Raw genomic sequence first — 18,650 nt, forward strand, 5'->3', positions numbered from 1 at the left:
AAAAGGCTAAAGTAGAAAGTTCAAACTGCCACATCTGCTGCCGCTGTAGACTGGAACATTACAGGAGAGTGAACATTACATAAGGCAGTGGGTGAGAGTGAGGTGCAGCAGGGAACTGTACCTGTACCAATGAATTCCCCAAGGTGATGGATCTCAGAAGGCATCAGGTCAGGAATGAGTCACTCAATCCCATGTAACGCATCTGTCATTCGCTGCATAACCCAGCTGCGCTCATATGTGTCCTTAAGTGCAGACAGCATTTGTTACAGCAGTGTGAAATGCTTACACCATTTGAAGCTGGGGCCCATCGGTCTTTGCGTTCTATTGGTAGGAGTGTGAAGGGGCTTTTTTGGCATTGTTTGCCCAAATTTATGGCATCGTTTTCGCAGATTTTTGGCATTGTTTTTGCAGATTTTTGGCATTGTTTTTGCAGATTTTTGGCATTGTTTTTGCAGATTTTTGGCATTGTTTGTCCATTGTTCACGCACTGTGTGTTCTGTATTGGAATGAAATGAGGAAGGAAGGAAGTGGGCACACTCATTGACCAGTGTACAGTATGGGCAGAACCACTGATATCCATGGCTTGAATGTTGAAACAACTGTTACATGTTATGTTGATGAATTATGTATCTTAGCAAACATTGCATATTTTTATAGAAGACCCTTGATGTTACTCCATGTCATGTTGAAACAGCATGTTGCCTTTACATGGGAGGCCCTAGCAGAGGAAAATCCAGACTCATAACTTAACCAGGCGAGACGAAAACAAAAGTATGAAAATGTATGGACTCACTACTGTAAATCGCTCTGGATAAGAGCGTCTGCTAAATGACAAATGTAAATGAGCCATATTGGCAGAGAAACTGTTTCCATGGACAGATGAAGCTTTGGTCTGAAGGTCCTTGGCTCCATCTGTTGGAGAAAAAAATGTCCTGCAAACCCTCCCACATAACTCTTTTGTTTCTTTGATACACTACATTGTGAGGGGTTCATAGACACTTTAACAGTTTTATAGTGCATTATGATTGCATCATAAATCTGTATAGCTGTATGCCTAAAGTAAACTGGCACTTTAATTTTTCCTTTTTATTCTAGTTTCTTGGAAACACAGAAGTTGACCAACCGAAAGGCACAGAGATTGTTAAGGAAGCAGTTAGAAAGTTAAAGGTAAGTTAGCGATAGACTTTGTTTCCTTGGAAACCTCAATTAAAGCTGTATTTCAGAACTTTTTCATCTGAGGATGAGTATAAATAGGGTCTCCGAAATTGGACCTGATTGGACAGAAATGTGAATTCCAGGTTGGGCATCTCTACGGCCACCAGCAACGGCTTAGACATGTAGGTTCGTTTTTATTTCCAGATGTTGATCCCCTAAAACTGAAGATTTTATGGTTTACTGTAATTCAGACATATTGAACCATACTGTTTACATTCTAGACAGAATTTCAGGTAAAGTATTAGCAATTAGCTTCCAAGTTATACCCTGTTTTTGAGATCTGAGGGTGTGTGAAAAAGCATGTAGCATACCCAGGAATCTACCCAATTTGTACCCAAGAATTTACTATTGCATGGATATCATAATTATTTACTAGTCAACTAAAAAAATATAGCTGCTTGTAGCTAACCTCATTTTGGTATCTTTAGAAATATGGATTTTCCTTCAGCGAGAGTTCAGCCAGCTGTGCTGACACTGGTCTCCTTTGCTCTGCGTCATGCTGCTCTCTGCATGTTACCGTCTCTGCTGTTATCTTCTGCCAACATTTCCATTGTGTGGCCATTCAAGAGGAAACTTGTTTTCATACCCATCCACTCCTATCTTAACTTTGCTGTAAGGCTGTTCAGTGAATGGGTCACAATATCTGAGTCATCATTGGTCAACGCCAGAGCCTATCAGTACAGCTCTCCCAGTCATGTGCCACATCTCTCCTTTGATCTTATCTTCTTTTTTTCCCTTTTATTTTCTGAACCTTACCTTTTAAAAAAAAAAGGGCAAATTAAGTCATATAATCAAAATCTTCACACAAGATTCAATGGATCTGAAGTGTGGAGTTCAGGTAAGAGCATTGAATACAGTCTTATATTGGGGACTCAGCCTCTTCTTGAATATGTCCAACTCCACACTTGACAGACACTGATTATAGTCTTTCTTTTCTCTTTGTTGTCTCGCCATATGTCCCTGAAAGTGCTCTGGTCTCTTTATATGCAGTATATGTAACCCTAAATTGGTTATAGGATTTTGGGCGATAAGCAAAAATAATTCTATCAGATTCATGCACTCAGAAAATGAGTGTTTATAGTCTGAAAAAATAAGCTCAGCTCGCATAATTAATACTCAACCTTATTCAAATAAGAATTTCACTATGTTGAAAGAATGCCATTTTCTAAATTACTTTGGATACCCTTTTTCGGTAAATAGGGCCCTCAACCGGTTATAATTATTGCGTGATATGACTTTTAATAATAGATTTCCGAATGAGCCAGGGCAAGTCGGATTACCATTACCATTATACTGTTAATGTAATGTTTCTACTCTTTGTAGTTTCAAAGGCATATCAAGAAGTCAGAGGGACAGAAGACACAAAAAGTGGAATTACAAATCTCCATTTACGGAGTAAAGATCTTAGATCCCAAGACAAAGGTAAGTCAACTAAACATGGCATGGATTTGAAATAAATGCTCCAACGTTATTTTTGTATGCGTATTATGGAAGCATTCACATGAAGTGTTATCAAGAAGCTGTTGTTGTCTCAAACTGAAGTGTTTCTTTTTATTTTCAGGATGTCCAGTACAACTGCCAGTTGCATAGGATATCCTTCTGTGCAGATGACAAGACTGATAAAAGGATATTCACCTTCATCTGCAAAGACTCCGAATCAAACAAACACCTCTGCTACGTGTTTGACAGTGAAAAATGTGTAAGAAATACAAAAAAATACAAAAAAAATACAAAAAAAATACACACAGAGTTTACGTTTTGAGTTCATGTTCCACACCATCAGTTGTTTATCCAGCTATATGTGTCATCAACCCCTAGTAAATAATAAAGAACTGACCTTCTAAAATTAAGAATTTGTTCTGGTGACTCAGGACCATTTTATATAGAGTTTTGTAAAAAAAAGTCACGGAGGATGCTGTTGTCTTCCAGGCAGAGGAGGTAACACTCACTATTGGCCAGGCGTTTGACTTGGCCTACAAGAAGTTCCTCGAGTCTGGTGGGAAAGATGTGGAGACACGGAAACAGATAGGAACCTTACAGAAAAGAGTAAGATTCAACTGTTGGACAAGTGTGACTGCTCCTTTATATGGGATAGGGATTGAAGATATCGTACACCTCCATACTAATGATATTGATGTTAACAGGCGATTTCCATATCAGGTGTAGGTAGCTCTAAAACAATTCTAAAACGAGCATCCTTATTTTTCACAGATTCAAGAACTGGAAACGGAAAATTCTGGGCTAAAGAAGCAGCTTTGGGAACTGGAGGAGCAACTGATGATTGCTCCTGTACCACCAGTAAGAACTGCATGGACAGCCCTTCCAGTCTCTAGACTTCCCTAAGTAACCCATATTACCCAGAGTAAGATGTCTGTCATGCTGTGTGTGAACTAACAAGCCACTTTCAGTCTTCCACTAAATCGTCTGCATGTGATCTTTTCACAGCAGCTGCACATAAACTCTACTAACGAGGCCTACATGCTCTCAAGACCCTCCTCGCTCTTCTGGTGTCACAATCTGACGTCCTTCTCGTGTCTCGAGATCTCCTCGGTCACACTCACCCCTATGAGCTCGCCCGAGTCCAACCTCTCGGCAGGCCTACTAACCCCTCCTCCGGCTAAGCCTGCTCTCCTCCCAAAGCCTGCCGACGGGTGCAGCATCCCGCGGCCTCGCGTACCGTACAACTAGCTTTATCTTTCAGCCTTTCTTTCTGGAGTTCTAGTTCAATTTCTTCTAATTAACAATAGTTCATTTTGGCTGATACAGTATCTCACAAAAGTGAGTACACCCCTCACATTTTTGTAAATATTTGAGTATATCTTTTCATGTGACAACACTGAAGAAATGACACTTTGCTACAATGTAAAGTAGTGAGTGTACAGCTTGTATAACAGTGTAAATTTGCTGTCCCCTCAAAATTACTCAACACACAGCCATTAATGTCTAAACCGCTGGCAACAAAAGTGAGTACACCTCTAAGTGAAAATGTCCAAATTGGGCCCAATTAGCCATTTTCCCTCCCCGGTGTCATGTGGCTCGTTAGTGTTACAAGGTCTCAGGTGTGAATGGGGAGCAGGTGTGTTAAATTTGGTGTCATCGCTCTCACACTCCCTCATACTGACTGGTCACTGGAAGTTCAACATGGCACCTCATGGCAAAGAACTCTCTGAGGATCTGAAAAAAAGATGGCCTGGGCTATAAGAAGATTGCCAAGACCCTGAAACTGAGCTGCAGCACGGTGGCCAAGACCATACAGCGGTTTAACAGGACAGGTTCCACTCAAAACAGGCCTCGCCATGGTCGACCAAAGAAGTTGAGTGCACGTGCTCAGCGTCATATCCAGAGGTTGTCTTTGGGAAATAGACGTATGAGTGCTGCCAGCATTGCTGCAGAGGTTGAAGGGGTAGGGGGTCAGCCTGTCAGAGCTCAGACCATACGCCGCACACTGCATCAAATTGGTCTGCATGGCTGTCGTCCCAGAAGGAAGCCTCTTCTAAAGATTATGCTCAAGAAAGCCCGCAAACAGTTTGCTGAAGACAAGCATACTATGGACATGGATTACTGGAACCATGTGCAGTGGTCTGATGAGACCAAGAAACTTATTTGGTTCAGATGGTGTCAAGCGTGTGTGGCGGCAACCAGGTGAGGAGTACAAAGACAAGTGTGTCTTGCCTACAGTCAAGCATGGTGGTGGGAGTGTCATGGTCTGGGGCTGCATGAGTGCTGCTGGCACTGGGGAGCTACAGTTCATTGAGGGAACCATGAATGCCAACATGTACTGTGACATACTGAAGCAGAGCATGATCCCCTCCCTTCGAAGACTGGGCCGCAGGGCAGTATTCCAACATGATAACGACCCCAAACACACCTCCAAGACGACCACTGCCTTGCTAAAAAAGCTGAGGGTAAAGGTGATGGACTGGCCAAGCATGTCTCCAGACCTAAACCCTATTGAGCATCTGTGGGGCATCCTCAAACGTAAGGTGGAGGAGTGCAAGGTCTCTAACATCCACCAGCTCCGTGGTGTCATCATGGAGGAGTGGAAGAGGACTCCAGTGGCAACCTGTGAAGCTCTGGTGAACTCCATGCCCAAGGGGGTTAAGGCAGTGCTGGAAAATAAAGGTGGCCACACAAAATATTGACACTTTGGGCCCAATTTGGATATTTTCACTTAGGGGTGTACTCACTTTTGTTGCCAGCGGTTTAGACATTAATGGCTGTGTGTTGTGTTATTTTGAGGGGACAGCAAATTTACACTGTTATACAAGCTGTACACTCACTACTTTACATTGTAGCAAAGTGTCATTTCTTCAGTGTTACATGAAAAGATGTACTCAAATGTACAAAAATGTGAGGGGTGTACTCACTTTTGTGAGATACTGTATGTATTCTACAGTAGACAATGCAGATACTTATAAAGTATGCTTAATAAGACTTAAGTCTCAATTAGTTGATTTCATCACTCTTTATATTAGGACTACAGTCTGACTTGAAATGCATATTCATAACTCTGACTACAGAATGTAGGTCAGAGTACTACTGCTCATTGGAATGAACCAATAGCTTCTACACTCACAGGCTGGCAGCATCTCCTTCAAACCCCCGATGTCCACAGATGTTTTTGACATGGTTCCCTTCTCTACTGTCACACCCCTGGTGCCAATTCCCGCAAGCAACGGCACACCCCCTCCCCCCACTACAACATCTCCTCCAGACATGAGTGAGTACACTGCTCTGATTACCTTACAGTTCAAGGATGACAGTGAGAGTTAGAATTGAACCACACACAGAGTAAGGAATAAACCATGGGTCGTGGTCATTAGCGATAATTTATTTTAGGTTACACTTTATAATAACTGTCATGAATGTTTATATATATATATATATATATATATATATATATATTATAATAATAAATAAATGTTACCAATGTAAATTGATTTAAACTCCTACGTTGTGGCATCTCACATATTGTCTGTCTCACAGGTAAAGACCTTTTTGGAGCGGAACCTTTCGATCCGTTCACCTGTGGGCAAGCCGACTTCCCCCCGGATATCCAGTCCAGGCTGGACGAGATGCAGGTGACTGCATGTCTGTGAATGATCTTAAGCCCTGTTTAATGGACTCGTAAGAGAGTAGCGGTTGAACCATCACATTATAAAGTGTTGTCGAGTAGACCTCCACCCTAGTAGGGGGAGTGGGCCCCTACCCTCTAATTTTTATTTTATATAATATTTAACATATCAATATACCAGAAATGTTTACAACTTCAGTTGTTCATAATAGTTGCATTTTGGCTCATAAAGGTTTTGTTTGTTTCCTGACGATGATGCTCAATATTGGCTATGGGCCTAATTTTCTTTGTCTGACATTATGAACATTATTGCAAGATATATTTAGCAAGATGTTGAATCCTCGCTGCATATTACTGCAGTAAGTCAGCTGAAAAGCATTGTCATTCGAATAGCACTGTGTTCAAAATGCACTTCAGTCATCTTGTAATCCACATTAACTGTTATCTTTATGAGATATAGGTATTTTGTAACATCGGCAATTGGATTTTAGGGCTTGAATGGAATATTATATTCTTTATGTTAGCTATTTCAAAGCTATCGTTTTATGGAAACGATCAGTTGTCACTGTAACGGCTGTCGTAGAGAGGGGACCAAAGCGCAGCGTGTTGATTGCTCATGATGAATATTTATTATAACTCAAAACACTAAAGGAAAAATAACAAAGAGAAAAAAACGAAAGTGCATAGTTCTGTCAGGTACATAGACTAAACAGAAGACAACTACCCACAAACACAGGTGCAAAAACCCCTACTTAAGTATGATCTCCAATTAGAGACAACGAGGACCAGCTGCCTCTAATTGGAGATCATCCCAAAAAACATAGAAATAGAAAACTAGATCCTAAACATAGATATACAAATGTATTTAGATATATCTATATCTAAATACAATGTATATTATATTGCTTCTTTTAAAGAGGCAGGTTGGGCTTCTTGCTGCGCATGAATAGATACTTAGATTATAACTGTCATTATTATATTTGATTTCATTGTATTTAAAGTCAATGTCAGTTTGAACTGCAGTGCTCACCTGTCTTTTACATAAATGCCTGTTGTCAGAGGAATTTAACTGTAAAACTGAGCCATGGGGTTGTTTTTATATTTCAAACACTTTATTTTAATTTAACTTTGGGAACATGCACAGCAAATTTGACATCAGAATTGTAACACCAAGCATGTTAAATTTAACACTTTCTTAGAAATTATGTGGCCCACCAAAATAGTTAAACTAACACTTTTCAAAGTGTTGACAAACTAAAAACCCTAGAGTGTTGGGTCCCTAACACCATGGATGTTCAAATTCAGACATAAATTAACACTTTATTAGAGTTGATGCTGTTCTGACGTCCTCATGCTTCCCAGCCAAAACAGTTCAGTTGAGTTCATGCATATATTATGACAACGTTTTGTGAAGTTCTGTTCGTTTTGGACTGGATGCAAGCCGATGTTCAGAGCCGAAGTCTATACCACTTCGTCGGTGATTTGTCAACAGTAGGGATTCTTCTGTAAAGTCTTTGTTGTCATTCAAGGAGAGATGACTCATTTTCATGCACATTTTTAAATTGAAAAATACTGCACCAAAAATCTTACTTAGATGTAAAATTGTACAACTATTATAAAGAATAATGACATTTCTTGAGTTATCTTTTTGAGGAAGTGTATACTACATACTATTAGTTCATTTTAGCATACTGTGAATGAACGGTATCGTTTCAGTTGAGTGAACTAGAGCGTTGCCTGTCTACCGGAAGTTGATGCTGTTCTATGCAACCTCCTTGCTAGCTTTTTAGCATAACAAATGACTAGCCAAACATTTGATCATTTCGGGTGTGTTCGTAAATTCAATCTGGAGTGCCAGAGTGCACACTGGACACTCTGGCCGAGGAGTAGGGTTGATCCGAGCATTCAAAGGCAGTCAAGCACTCAAGCTAACTGGCTAACGTTGCCTAGCTACTTCCAGATACAAATGAGAGAACACCGCACTCCGACCATTTTACTCCCCCTAGCAGAGCTGGTTATCCAGAGCGTTTGTGACTAACTGTGCTGCTGGCAACAATTTCATTAAAAAAAATTGCTGACGTTTACTGACACCGGCCATATTCAACAGGTGTTGAGCATTTGTAAATGCATTAGTTATTCTGCGTGAGAGGGCTCCGAGATCAGAGTAGATAACCAGAATGTACAATGTCCATTGAAATGCACAATGACTATACCACTTAGCTAAGAATTATGTGAATAATCAAGTCAATAAATGTTGGGTAGTTAGATAGCAGGTAGTTAATGTACTGCCTGGCAAGTTCGATGTCTTAGTAGCCAACTAACGTTATGCTATGCGGTTTGCAAGGATAGCATAGCTAACAAATTGTCAGCCAACAATTATTTTTATTTTATTTCACCTTTATTTAACCAGGTAGGCAAGTTGAGAGCAAGTTCTCATTTACAATTGCGACCTGGCCAAGATAAAGCTAGCAGTTTGACACACAACCACACAGAGTTACACATGGAGTAAAACAAACATACGGTCAATAATATAGTAGAAAAATAAGTCTATATGCAAATGAGGTGAGATAAGGGAGGTAAAGGCAAAAAAGGCCATGGTGGCGAAGTAAATACAATATAGAAAGTAAAACACTGGAATGGTAGATTTGCAGTGGAAGAAAGTGCAAAGTAGAAATAGTGGGGTGCAAAGGAGCTGAATAAATACAGTAGGGGAAGAGGTAGTTGTTTGGGCTAAATTATAGATAGGCTACGTACAGTTGCAGTAATCTGTGAGCTGCTCTGACAGCTGGTGCTTAAAGCTAGTGAGGGAGATAAGTGTTTCCAGTTTTAGAGATTTTTGTATTTCGTTCCAGTCATTGGCAGCAGAGAACTGGAAGGAGAGGCGGCCGAAGGAGGAATTGGCTTTGGGGGTGACCAGGGAGATATACCTGCTGGAGCGCGTGCTACGAGTGGGTGCTGCTATGGTGACCAGTGAGCTGAGATAAGGGGGAACTTTACCTAGCAGGGTCTTGTAGATGACCTGGAGCCAGTGGGTTTGGCGACGAGTATGAAGCGAGGGTCAGCCAACGAGCGCGTACAGGTCGCAGTGGTGGGTAGTATATGGGGCTTTGGTGACAAAACAGATGGCACTGTGATAGACTGCATCCAATTTATTGAGTAGGGTATTGGAGGCTATTTTGTAAATGACATCGCCGAAGTCGATGATTGGTAGGATGGTCAGTTTTACAAGGGTATGTTTGGCAGCATGAGTAAAAGATGCTTTGTTGCGAAATAGGAAGCCAATTCTAGATTTAACTTTGGATTGGAGATGTTTGTGAGTCTGGAAGGAGAGTTTACAGTGTAACCAGACACCTAGGTATTTGTAGTTGTACACATATTTTAAGTCAGAACCGTCCAGAGTAGTGATGCCGGACGGGTGGGCAGGTGCAGGCGGCGATCGGTTGAAGAGCATGCATTTAGTTTTACTTGTATTTAAGAGCAGTTGGAGGCCACGGAAGGAGAGTTGTATGGCATTGAAGCTTGTCTGGAGGTTTATAACACAGTGTCCAAAGAGGGGCCAGAAGTATACAGAATGGTGTTGTATGCGTAGAGGTGGATCAGAGACTCACCAGCAGCAAGTGCGACATCATTGATGTATACAGAGAAGAGTCGGCCCAAGAATTGAACCCTGTGGCACCCCCATAGAGACTGCCAGAGGCCCGGACAACAGGCCCTCCGATTTGACACACTGAACTCTATCAGAGAAGTAGTTGGTGAACCAGGCGAGGCAATCATTTGAGAAACCAAGGCTATTGAGTCTGCCGATGAGGATGTGGTGATTTGACAGAGTCAAAAGCCTTGGCAGGTCAATGAATACGGCTGCACAGTATTATTTGTTATCAACAATGTGTAACGTCGCTTATTTAGTAAGACATTGCTGTATTGCATTGCTCAACGGTTTCTTAACATTTCATTAGTTTTAGCAATGAATTTGTGTCCGCACTTGATGGACTTCGGCTGCATATTTTCCGCCATTTTCTTCAAATCTGTAAACGTTGTGAAGCCACTGCCATTTTCTGAAGAATTGCATTATAGGCCCTAAAATCACAGAAATAGTGTCCACTGCATGTTTACTTCATATTTTGGAGAATTTGGTATGACATCTGGGAACTTTTGGCATACAAACTATATCCATACTATTGATACTATATACTCAATTCACGTCACAAATAGTACGGTTATTCGGAACACAGTTCAGGTTCAATGTTAGCTAGCTAACATTAGGCAATAACTAGCAAAGCAAAGGGCTCTGAGATACGAATAATATTACTACAGACAGTACACGTAACGTTAGCGAGCTGACCTAACAGCAGCAGTCAAGCACCCAAACTAACTGGCTAGCTTGCTAGGCACTTCCTGACACAAATGAGAGAACAGCTCACTGACCATTTTACTCGCCCTATTGAATTGAATACATAGTGGAGTCTTTTAAGACATGTAGCTAGCTAGCTAAACAATGAACCATAATCCCAACTCATGTCATTACTAACCAGCATGAATCTGCAGATGGCTAACCAACCAGGTTCAATGTTAGCTAGCTGAAATTAGGCTATTACTAGCAAAGCAAATGGCTCGGAGATGCACATAATATTACTACACAGATCATACATGTAACGTTAGCTAGCAAGCCAGCCAGTTAACATTAGCTAGCTAACAGTAAACTTTAACTTGAAATGAAAACAACTTTCTGTCAAAATTAGAAACGTGAATATCTGAAAATGTAGCTAGCTAGACTATCTTACCCGTAAACACAGAATGGATGCTTCTCCCTGTTATGGACGTGATTACTTAGTTTGAAGATGTAATTCAGATACAGGTGTTTTCTTCATCTCCTTAGTTATCATACTCTAATTCAACTGATTTCAAAACTCGGTCCTCCAGAAAGTGGAGAGCAACACTTATATATATATATATATATATATATATATATATATATATATATATTAGAACTGCGTAAGTGTTGCTCTCCACTGTCTGGAGGACCGAGTTTTATTACACACACAGTGGGGGGGAAGAAGTATTTGATCCCCTGCTGATTTTGTACGTTTGCCCACTGATAAAGAGAGGATCAGTCTATAATTTTAATGGTAGGTTTATGTGAACAGTGAGAGACAGAATAACAACAAAAATATCCAGAAAAACTGTAAAAAATGATATAAATTGATTTGCATTTTAATGAGGAAATAAGTATTTGAACCCCCTCTCAATCAGAAAGATTACTGGCTCCCAGGTGTCTTTTTATACAGGTAACGAGCTTAGATTAGGAGCACACTCTTAAAGGGAGTGCTCCAAATCTCAGTTTGTTACCTGTATAAAAGACACCTGTCCACAGAAGCAATCAATCAGATTCCAAACTCTCCACCATGGCCAAGACCAAAGAGCTCTCCAAAGATGTTAGGGACAAGATTGTAGACCTACACAAGGCTGGAATGGGCTACAAGACCATCGCCAAGCAGCTTGGTGAGAAGGTGACAACATTTGGTGCGATTATTCGCAAATGGAAGAAACACAAAAGAACTGTCAATCTCCCTCGGCCTGGGGCTCCATGCAAGATATCACCTCGTGTGGTTGCAATGATCATGAGAACAGTGAGGAATCAGCCCAGAACTACACGGGAGGATCTTGTCAATGATCTCAAGGCAGCTGGGACCATAGTCACCAAGAAAACAATTGGTAACACACTATGCCGTGAAGGACTGAAATCCTGCAGCGCCCGCAAGGTCCCCCTGCTCAAGAATACATATACATGCCCGTCTGAAGTTTGCCAATGAACATCTGAATGATTCAAAGGACAACTGGGTGAAAGTGTTGTGGTCAGATGAGACCAAAATGGAGCACTTTGGCATCAACTCAACTCGCTGTGTTTGGAGGAGGAGGAATGCTGCCTATGACCCCAAGAACACCATCTCCACCGTGAAACATGGAGGTGGAAACATTATGCTTTGGGGGTGTTTTTCTGCTAAGGGGACAGGACAACTTCACCGCATCAAAGGCACGATGGACGGGGCCATGTACCGTCAAATCTTGGGTGAGAACATCTTTCCCTCAGCCAGGGCATTGAAAATGGGTCGTGGATGGTTATTCCAGCATGACAATGACCCAAAACCCACGGCCAAGGCAACAAAGGAGTGGCTCAAGAAGAAGCACATTAAGGTCCTGTAGTGGCCTAGGCAGTCTCCAGCTCCCTCCACAGATTTTCTATGGGATTAATTTCTGAAGGTTTAAATTGCCAAACGTCAGCCTCAAAACCTTGATGACTTGGAGAAGATCTGCAAAGAGGAGTGGGACAAAATCCCTCCTGAGATGTGTGCAAACCTGGTGGCCAACTACAACAAACGTCTGACCTCTGTGATTTCCAACAAGGGTTTTGCCACCAAGTACTAAGTCATTTACATTTTAGTCATTTAGCAGATGCTCTTATCCAGAGCGACTTACAGTAGTGAATGCATACATTTCATACAATTTCATACATTATTTTTCTCTGTGCTGGTCCCCCGTGGGAATCGAACCCACAACCCTGGCGTTGCAAACACCATGCTCTACCAACTGAGCTACAGGGAAGGCTAGTCATGTTTTGCAGAGGGGTCAAATACTTATTTCCCTCATTAAAATGCAAATCATTTTATAACATTTTTGACATGCGTTTTTCTGGATTTTTTGTTGTTGTTCTGTCTCTCACTGTTCAAATAAACCTACCATTAAAATTATAGACTGATCATTTCTTTGTAAGTGGGCAAACGTACAAAATCAGCAGGGGATCAAATACTTTTTCCCCCCCACTGTGTATGTGTGTGTGTATTTTTTTTTTTTTTTTTTTTAAAGCCACCTTAGTCAGGATTACCTACACATACTGACCAGCTCAAATGGACATATGCAGGCTACATGGAAGACCAAACCGAGCTCATCTCTCGGCATTTCCAGCCCGTTCATTATCTCGGCCAATCATGACTAGCGGGAAGGTTGCTATGTGACTAGGCTCGTAATTGAACTATTTTATTTGTATTTACAGATGGCATACACATTTGTTATTAAGGCACATGAAAGTTCACATGTTCCAAAAGCACTCCTGTGAAGTAGTGACACGCGATATACGCCTAGTTTCCTGAAACGAGTCACAACTTAATTTTGCTCAAAGGGATATTCATTGTTTTTTTTAGTTGTTTTTTTACCCTTCTACTAATAGGTGCTCTTCTTTGCAAGGCATTGGACAACCTCCCTGGTCTTTGGTTGAATCTGTGTTTGAAATTCACTGCTCGTTTGAGGGACTTGACAGATAACTATATGCCTTGGGGTGCAGAGATGAGGTAGTCATAAAAAAATCATTTTAAGCACTATTATTGCACAGAGTGAGTCCATGCAACTTATTATGTGACTTGTTAAGCACATTTGTACTCCTGAACTTATTTAGGCTTGCCATAACAAAGGGGTTGAATACTTATTGACTCAAGACATTTCAGCTTTTCATTTGTAATTCATTTGTGTGTGTGTGTGTGTATTGATTATATATATATATATATATATATGTGTGCACGCAGAAACATTGTTATTAAAACAAGCAATTCAAAAAATCAACCAGCAAAAACGCATTCTGGGAAGAATGATAATGAGGGCCCACCCTGTCTTTTTCACTTCGAGAGAGTTAATGAAAATTAAGTCAACACGGTCGAGTAACAACACATTTATTCACCAATCCCACTGGTGTTAACCCCACTAGAATCAAAACTCGGACATAACTATTTTTACCTTAACACTGACATTTCAACACATGCAAATTTGCTGTGGCATCCAGCTGCAAATTGCTATCTACAAACGTTTACATAATCCCCCTCTCTGTCCGTACATGATTTAAGGGCTCGATTCAATCCGCAGTGCGGAAAATCTGCTTTGTAGTGAGGTTGAAATGTAAAGGTAATTTCCGATTGAACCGACATATGCAGTGTTTACCGTGAATACAGTCTCCGCAAACGTGGAAGCCTTGCCTTAAAATATTAATCACACTACAATGCTGATCTTCTGCGCTACTGATTGAATGGAGCCCTAACAATTTTTGATATATATTATATTTTTTTTTTGCCACCTGCTGGTTACTGGCCCAATGCTCTAACCACTAGGCTACCTCTATGCTGAAGTAGTACCTGTAGTATACTATTAATATACTACTCAGTGCAATGTCTCTTCTTTCCTCTCCTTCCTGCCTTTTAATTCTGTCTTAACTATCTATTTCCATCTCTCTTTTCCCCCTTTTGCTGCAGCGTCAGAGATGGTTTGTACCGTTACACTACTTTGACCCTTGTAGTTGTCGTGACTGTGTCATCGTGAATGGATTTGCATGTATTCAGTTTGACTCTGTTGTAACTAGTCTGCATACAGTACATCAGTAAAACCAAGCATTTTGAAATGACACACTTTCATAATGCTGTACACGTGTTTTTCATTGAGTTGAAGTTACATTTTCCAGTTAACAATGTGATTTAGAAAATAATATATTTATTAACCTTGTTGACTATGGAAGCTTTACTTTTCTCAGTCAGTCTCTTTTGATTTGATCATTCACAGCAACAATATTGGAAAATTATATGAATAAATAACTAAGGCTGTCAAAGGATCAAAAAATGTAATCGAGTTAATCGCAGGATTTGTTGTGATTAATCGCAAATTCAGAATTTGCTCAAACTGAGCTGTTATTTAAGATTATTTTTTATACAAAAACCATTAAAAGAATATTGACGTCTTAATTTTGTCTAAGCAAAATCTGGTAAAGTGATAAAGCACACTTTCTTTAACCTCAATGTCAACTGGTTTTGACATCACATTGTTGTTTTTAGCTCTATAAATGATGTATTTTGGATGTTTTCAGTGAATTTTCAACGCTTTCAGACAATAAGAAGGGATATTACCCAAAATTTACGTCAGTTGACTGATTTAACTCTGATAGCCCTATGAATAACACATCTGCTCTAATATTGTGTTTGTGTTTGTGTGTGTGTACCTGGCTGTCAACAGTTTTTTATCTTTTGTTTTGTAACTGAAAATGTGTTATTGCTCGTCAATCCCCTTCATCATATTTGTATTACTTGTTTCTGGAACATTCTATCGTCACATGGTGTCAGATGTATTAAAAGTCCTGTAGTTATTATTTGCTACAGCCATAGGTCAGACAGATGCTGATGTGGTTTATGGTGTAGACTGTATATGAGGGTTTTACACTTCTTTGAAGGGATTTGGTTCAAAGCTTCCTCAGATCTTGTTATTTCTCTGAGAAGTGCTAAGGCATTCTAGATTTCATATCCCCTAACCATTACTTTGTGGACTTGGATGCCTGCTGTTTTGGACCAAGCAATAATAACAACTTGGGGCCAGTATGAATATATTTTACGGTGTTTTGGTTACAGCTCACCATGGCTGTCTACACTTAGCAGAAGTCGCATGTAAGTGCTATCAGAATACGAAGATCGCATTGAAAAGACTGACTGCATTGTGTGCTGATTTCTCCTCAGTCCTGACGCAGTCAGGCTATCGAAAGATCATCAGCACTCTGCCCACAAGTATTAAATCAAACTTTTTGTCATATGCGCCGAATACAACAAGTGTAGACCTTACCGTGAAATGCTTACTTACAAGCCTTTAACCAACAGTGCAGTTCACCAAGTATCCAGAAAACTTGTGTTTTGGGAGCGAAAGGCACCTTTTTTCATTAAACATTGGAGGAAATGCGTTCCTAGTGTATGAGGAACGTGTTTGCTGGCTTCATAAATCCTAGCTAGCTAGCCTATTTTGAAAAATAGTTATGTTAAACCTGTTTGCAATCTCATAGGCTTCGCTAGCTAGCTTGCTGACTAGTTAGAGGTTAGCTGGCTAGTTAGCTACAGTAGTTGGCTACTGCCATCAAGTTGTTGTTGGGCTATTATCAGATTTAGCCTGTTCTACCGTTTGCAGAATGCATACTGGCATTTGAATATAGAGCGGGAAAAGGGAATCCGGACACAATGTGGACACTGTAGACACATTTAATATGTAGCTGTAGTAGACGCATGACGTGTTTGGAACTGTAGTGTTGATAATACCGACCACCTCCAGTTGACGTCTTTCTTCCTATAGAGCAGATTGACATGGGATTCATGTGTTTTTCTAACAGCCATTCTCCCCCTTGTTTTACAGGAGGGGTTCAAAATGGGACTAACCCTAGAGGCCACTGTCTTTTCTCTTGAGCCACTAGGCGGTCGCTGCTGATGCAAAGAAGACATGTTTGTGTTACATACTGTAAACTAGTTTGTATTAAAAAAGTGCCAGAATTGGGTCTACAGTCAAGATGTCAATGTTCTTCTAGTCCTTGAGGTTTATATGTATTTGAATTTGGTTTTAGAATATTCAAAAGGTAATATTCAAATCTGATATAGAAAGCACTATTTTTCTAAGAACTGATATGGGAAGGAGTATTTTTGAGACCCCTTGCATTTAAAGGCAATGAAGGATGTAAATGGTATGTCCAATGGTATACTCTGTGGCAGAGTTTTCATATACAGTACGTCTTATGTTGTAAAATCTGCTTCATTGAATATACACCACTTAGATCAACGCTGTTATTTGTCTCAGTCGTAATGACTTGCTCACCATCAACTCACAAGACACGGAAATGTAGTTGGTCTTGTATTACCACTCATGTACCGAACTCTGAGCTTGCCCTTAATTTGACAATTTGAAAAGTTCCTATGTTATTTTTACTCATTTTATTTTTAGTGTAATTAGTTCTGATTGTTTTGACCTGACATTTTAACTGATTTTAGATTTGTTGTCTTATTAAACATTTTAACAGGTGCATTTTACATATCGGTATGTATTGCCAGGGATTTACTTTCTTATGTCAGTGTCCTCTTGCACCGGAAAGCACTTTTGAAAACCTGTCAGTACTTCTTCTTTTACTTTGCTGTTACAGTTATTAAAGAAAACATTACTGCATCAGTTATCAACACTCAAATTCTTGAAATGTGTTGGCGCTACAATTTAAAAAAAAAGTTATGCATTTTATATGTAAAATTCTGGGGATCAAGTATTTTTGCTAACACTTTACATTCAGTTTGTTACATAGCACTTTAACTCCACATAAAAATTACTATGTAACAAAGAGATATTACAATGTTACTAGTGTAATTACAGCATTACTGCACAGGTATAAGAAAACAGAAACTTAATATAAAGTGTTAGCATGTTGGATATTCTCAAGATGTACCGGCGGATATTCAACCATGGATCGCCACTGATGGTTAGGCTTTGATGGACATATTCAATAACTCTGTTGCTTGGTGACATCATAATAACAGTAAGTAATACAAAATGAAAATAAAACATTTTATTGTCACATACACCAGACAGATGCGGTTAATTGTGTTGTTTTACAGGGTCAGCCATAATTAGGGTAAAGGGCCTTGCTCAAGGGCACATCAACAGATTTTCATGTTGTCGGCTCAGGTGTTCAAACCAGCAACCTTTCGGTAACTGGCCCAAAGCTCTAATTACCAGACAACCTGTTTGAGTCGCTTGTTTACATAGTCAGGAACCCTCCTGAGTCTTGATGATGACTTTATTGTATGCATTAGGACATTCTTGGTCTCCCGCTCAGTCACACAGATGCAACTGCAGCTAGTCTTATTACTGATGTAGAAAGTAATTGTCAGTTCTATGCAAGCTTGATTTGAAGCCGCTGTACTACAACAATTACCAAGAGCTTGGGACGAGGAGAGTCAATTAAGAATGACAGAAGAAGGATACAGTGCCTTGCAAAAGTATTCACCCCCTTGGCGGTTTTCCATTTTTTTTTTTTGCATTACAACCTGTAATTTAAATAGATTTTTATTTGGATTTCATATAATGAACATACTAAAATAGTCCAACTTGGTGAGGTGAAATGAAAAAAATGACTTGTTTCAAAATATTATACAAAATAAAAACGGAAAAGTGGTGCATCCATATGAATTCACCCCCTTTGCTATGAAGCCCCTAAATAAGATCTGGTGCAACCAATTACCTTCAGAAGTTACATAATTGGTTAAATAGAGTCCTCTTGTGTGCAATCTAAGTATTGCATGATCTGTCTCATGATCTCAGTGTATATATACACCAGTTCTGAAAGGCCCCAGAGTCTGCAACATCACAAAGCAAGCGGCACCATGAAGACCAAGGAGCTCTCCAAACAAGTCAGGGACAACGTTGTGGAGAAGTACAGATCAGGGTTGGGTTATAAAAAAAATATCTGAAACTTTGAACATCCCACGGAGCACCATTAAATCCACTATAAGAAATGGAAAGAATATGGCACCACAACAAA

At 40.0% G+C, this 18,650-nt stretch overlaps 1 protein-coding gene across 6 annotated transcripts in view; it reads left to right on the forward strand.

Moving 5' to 3' along the window:
• Nucleotides 1-17,284, forward strand: part of LOC106586826 (PTB domain-containing engulfment adapter protein 1) — a 190,015-nt gene extending 172,731 nt beyond the window's left edge. For 3 of the 6 annotated variants that reach the window (XM_045707319.1, XM_045707320.1, XM_045707321.1), the window contains 9 exons: nucleotides 1,096-1,167; nucleotides 2,539-2,637; nucleotides 2,777-2,914; nucleotides 3,145-3,261; nucleotides 3,427-3,513; nucleotides 3,661-3,888; nucleotides 5,794-5,935; nucleotides 6,202-6,296; nucleotides 14,581-16,477. In XM_045707319.1, the coding sequence (XP_045563275.1) occupies nucleotides 1,096-1,167; nucleotides 2,539-2,637; nucleotides 2,777-2,914; nucleotides 3,145-3,261; nucleotides 3,427-3,513; nucleotides 3,661-3,888; nucleotides 5,794-5,935; nucleotides 6,202-6,296; nucleotides 14,581-14,709 (1,107 nt within the window). In that variant the 3' untranslated portion in view covers nucleotides 14,710-16,477. The other 3 variants (XM_014174523.2, XM_045707322.1, XM_014174530.2) reach the window with 3 other exon arrangements.
• The last annotated feature ends 1,366 nt before the right edge of the window (nucleotides 17,285-18,650 follow it).

Source organism: Salmo salar, chromosome ssa25, assembly GCF_905237065.1.
Source record: "Salmo salar chromosome ssa25, Ssal_v3.1, whole genome shotgun sequence".
NCBI classification, from domain to species: domain Eukaryota; kingdom Metazoa; phylum Chordata; class Actinopteri; order Salmoniformes; family Salmonidae; genus Salmo; species Salmo salar.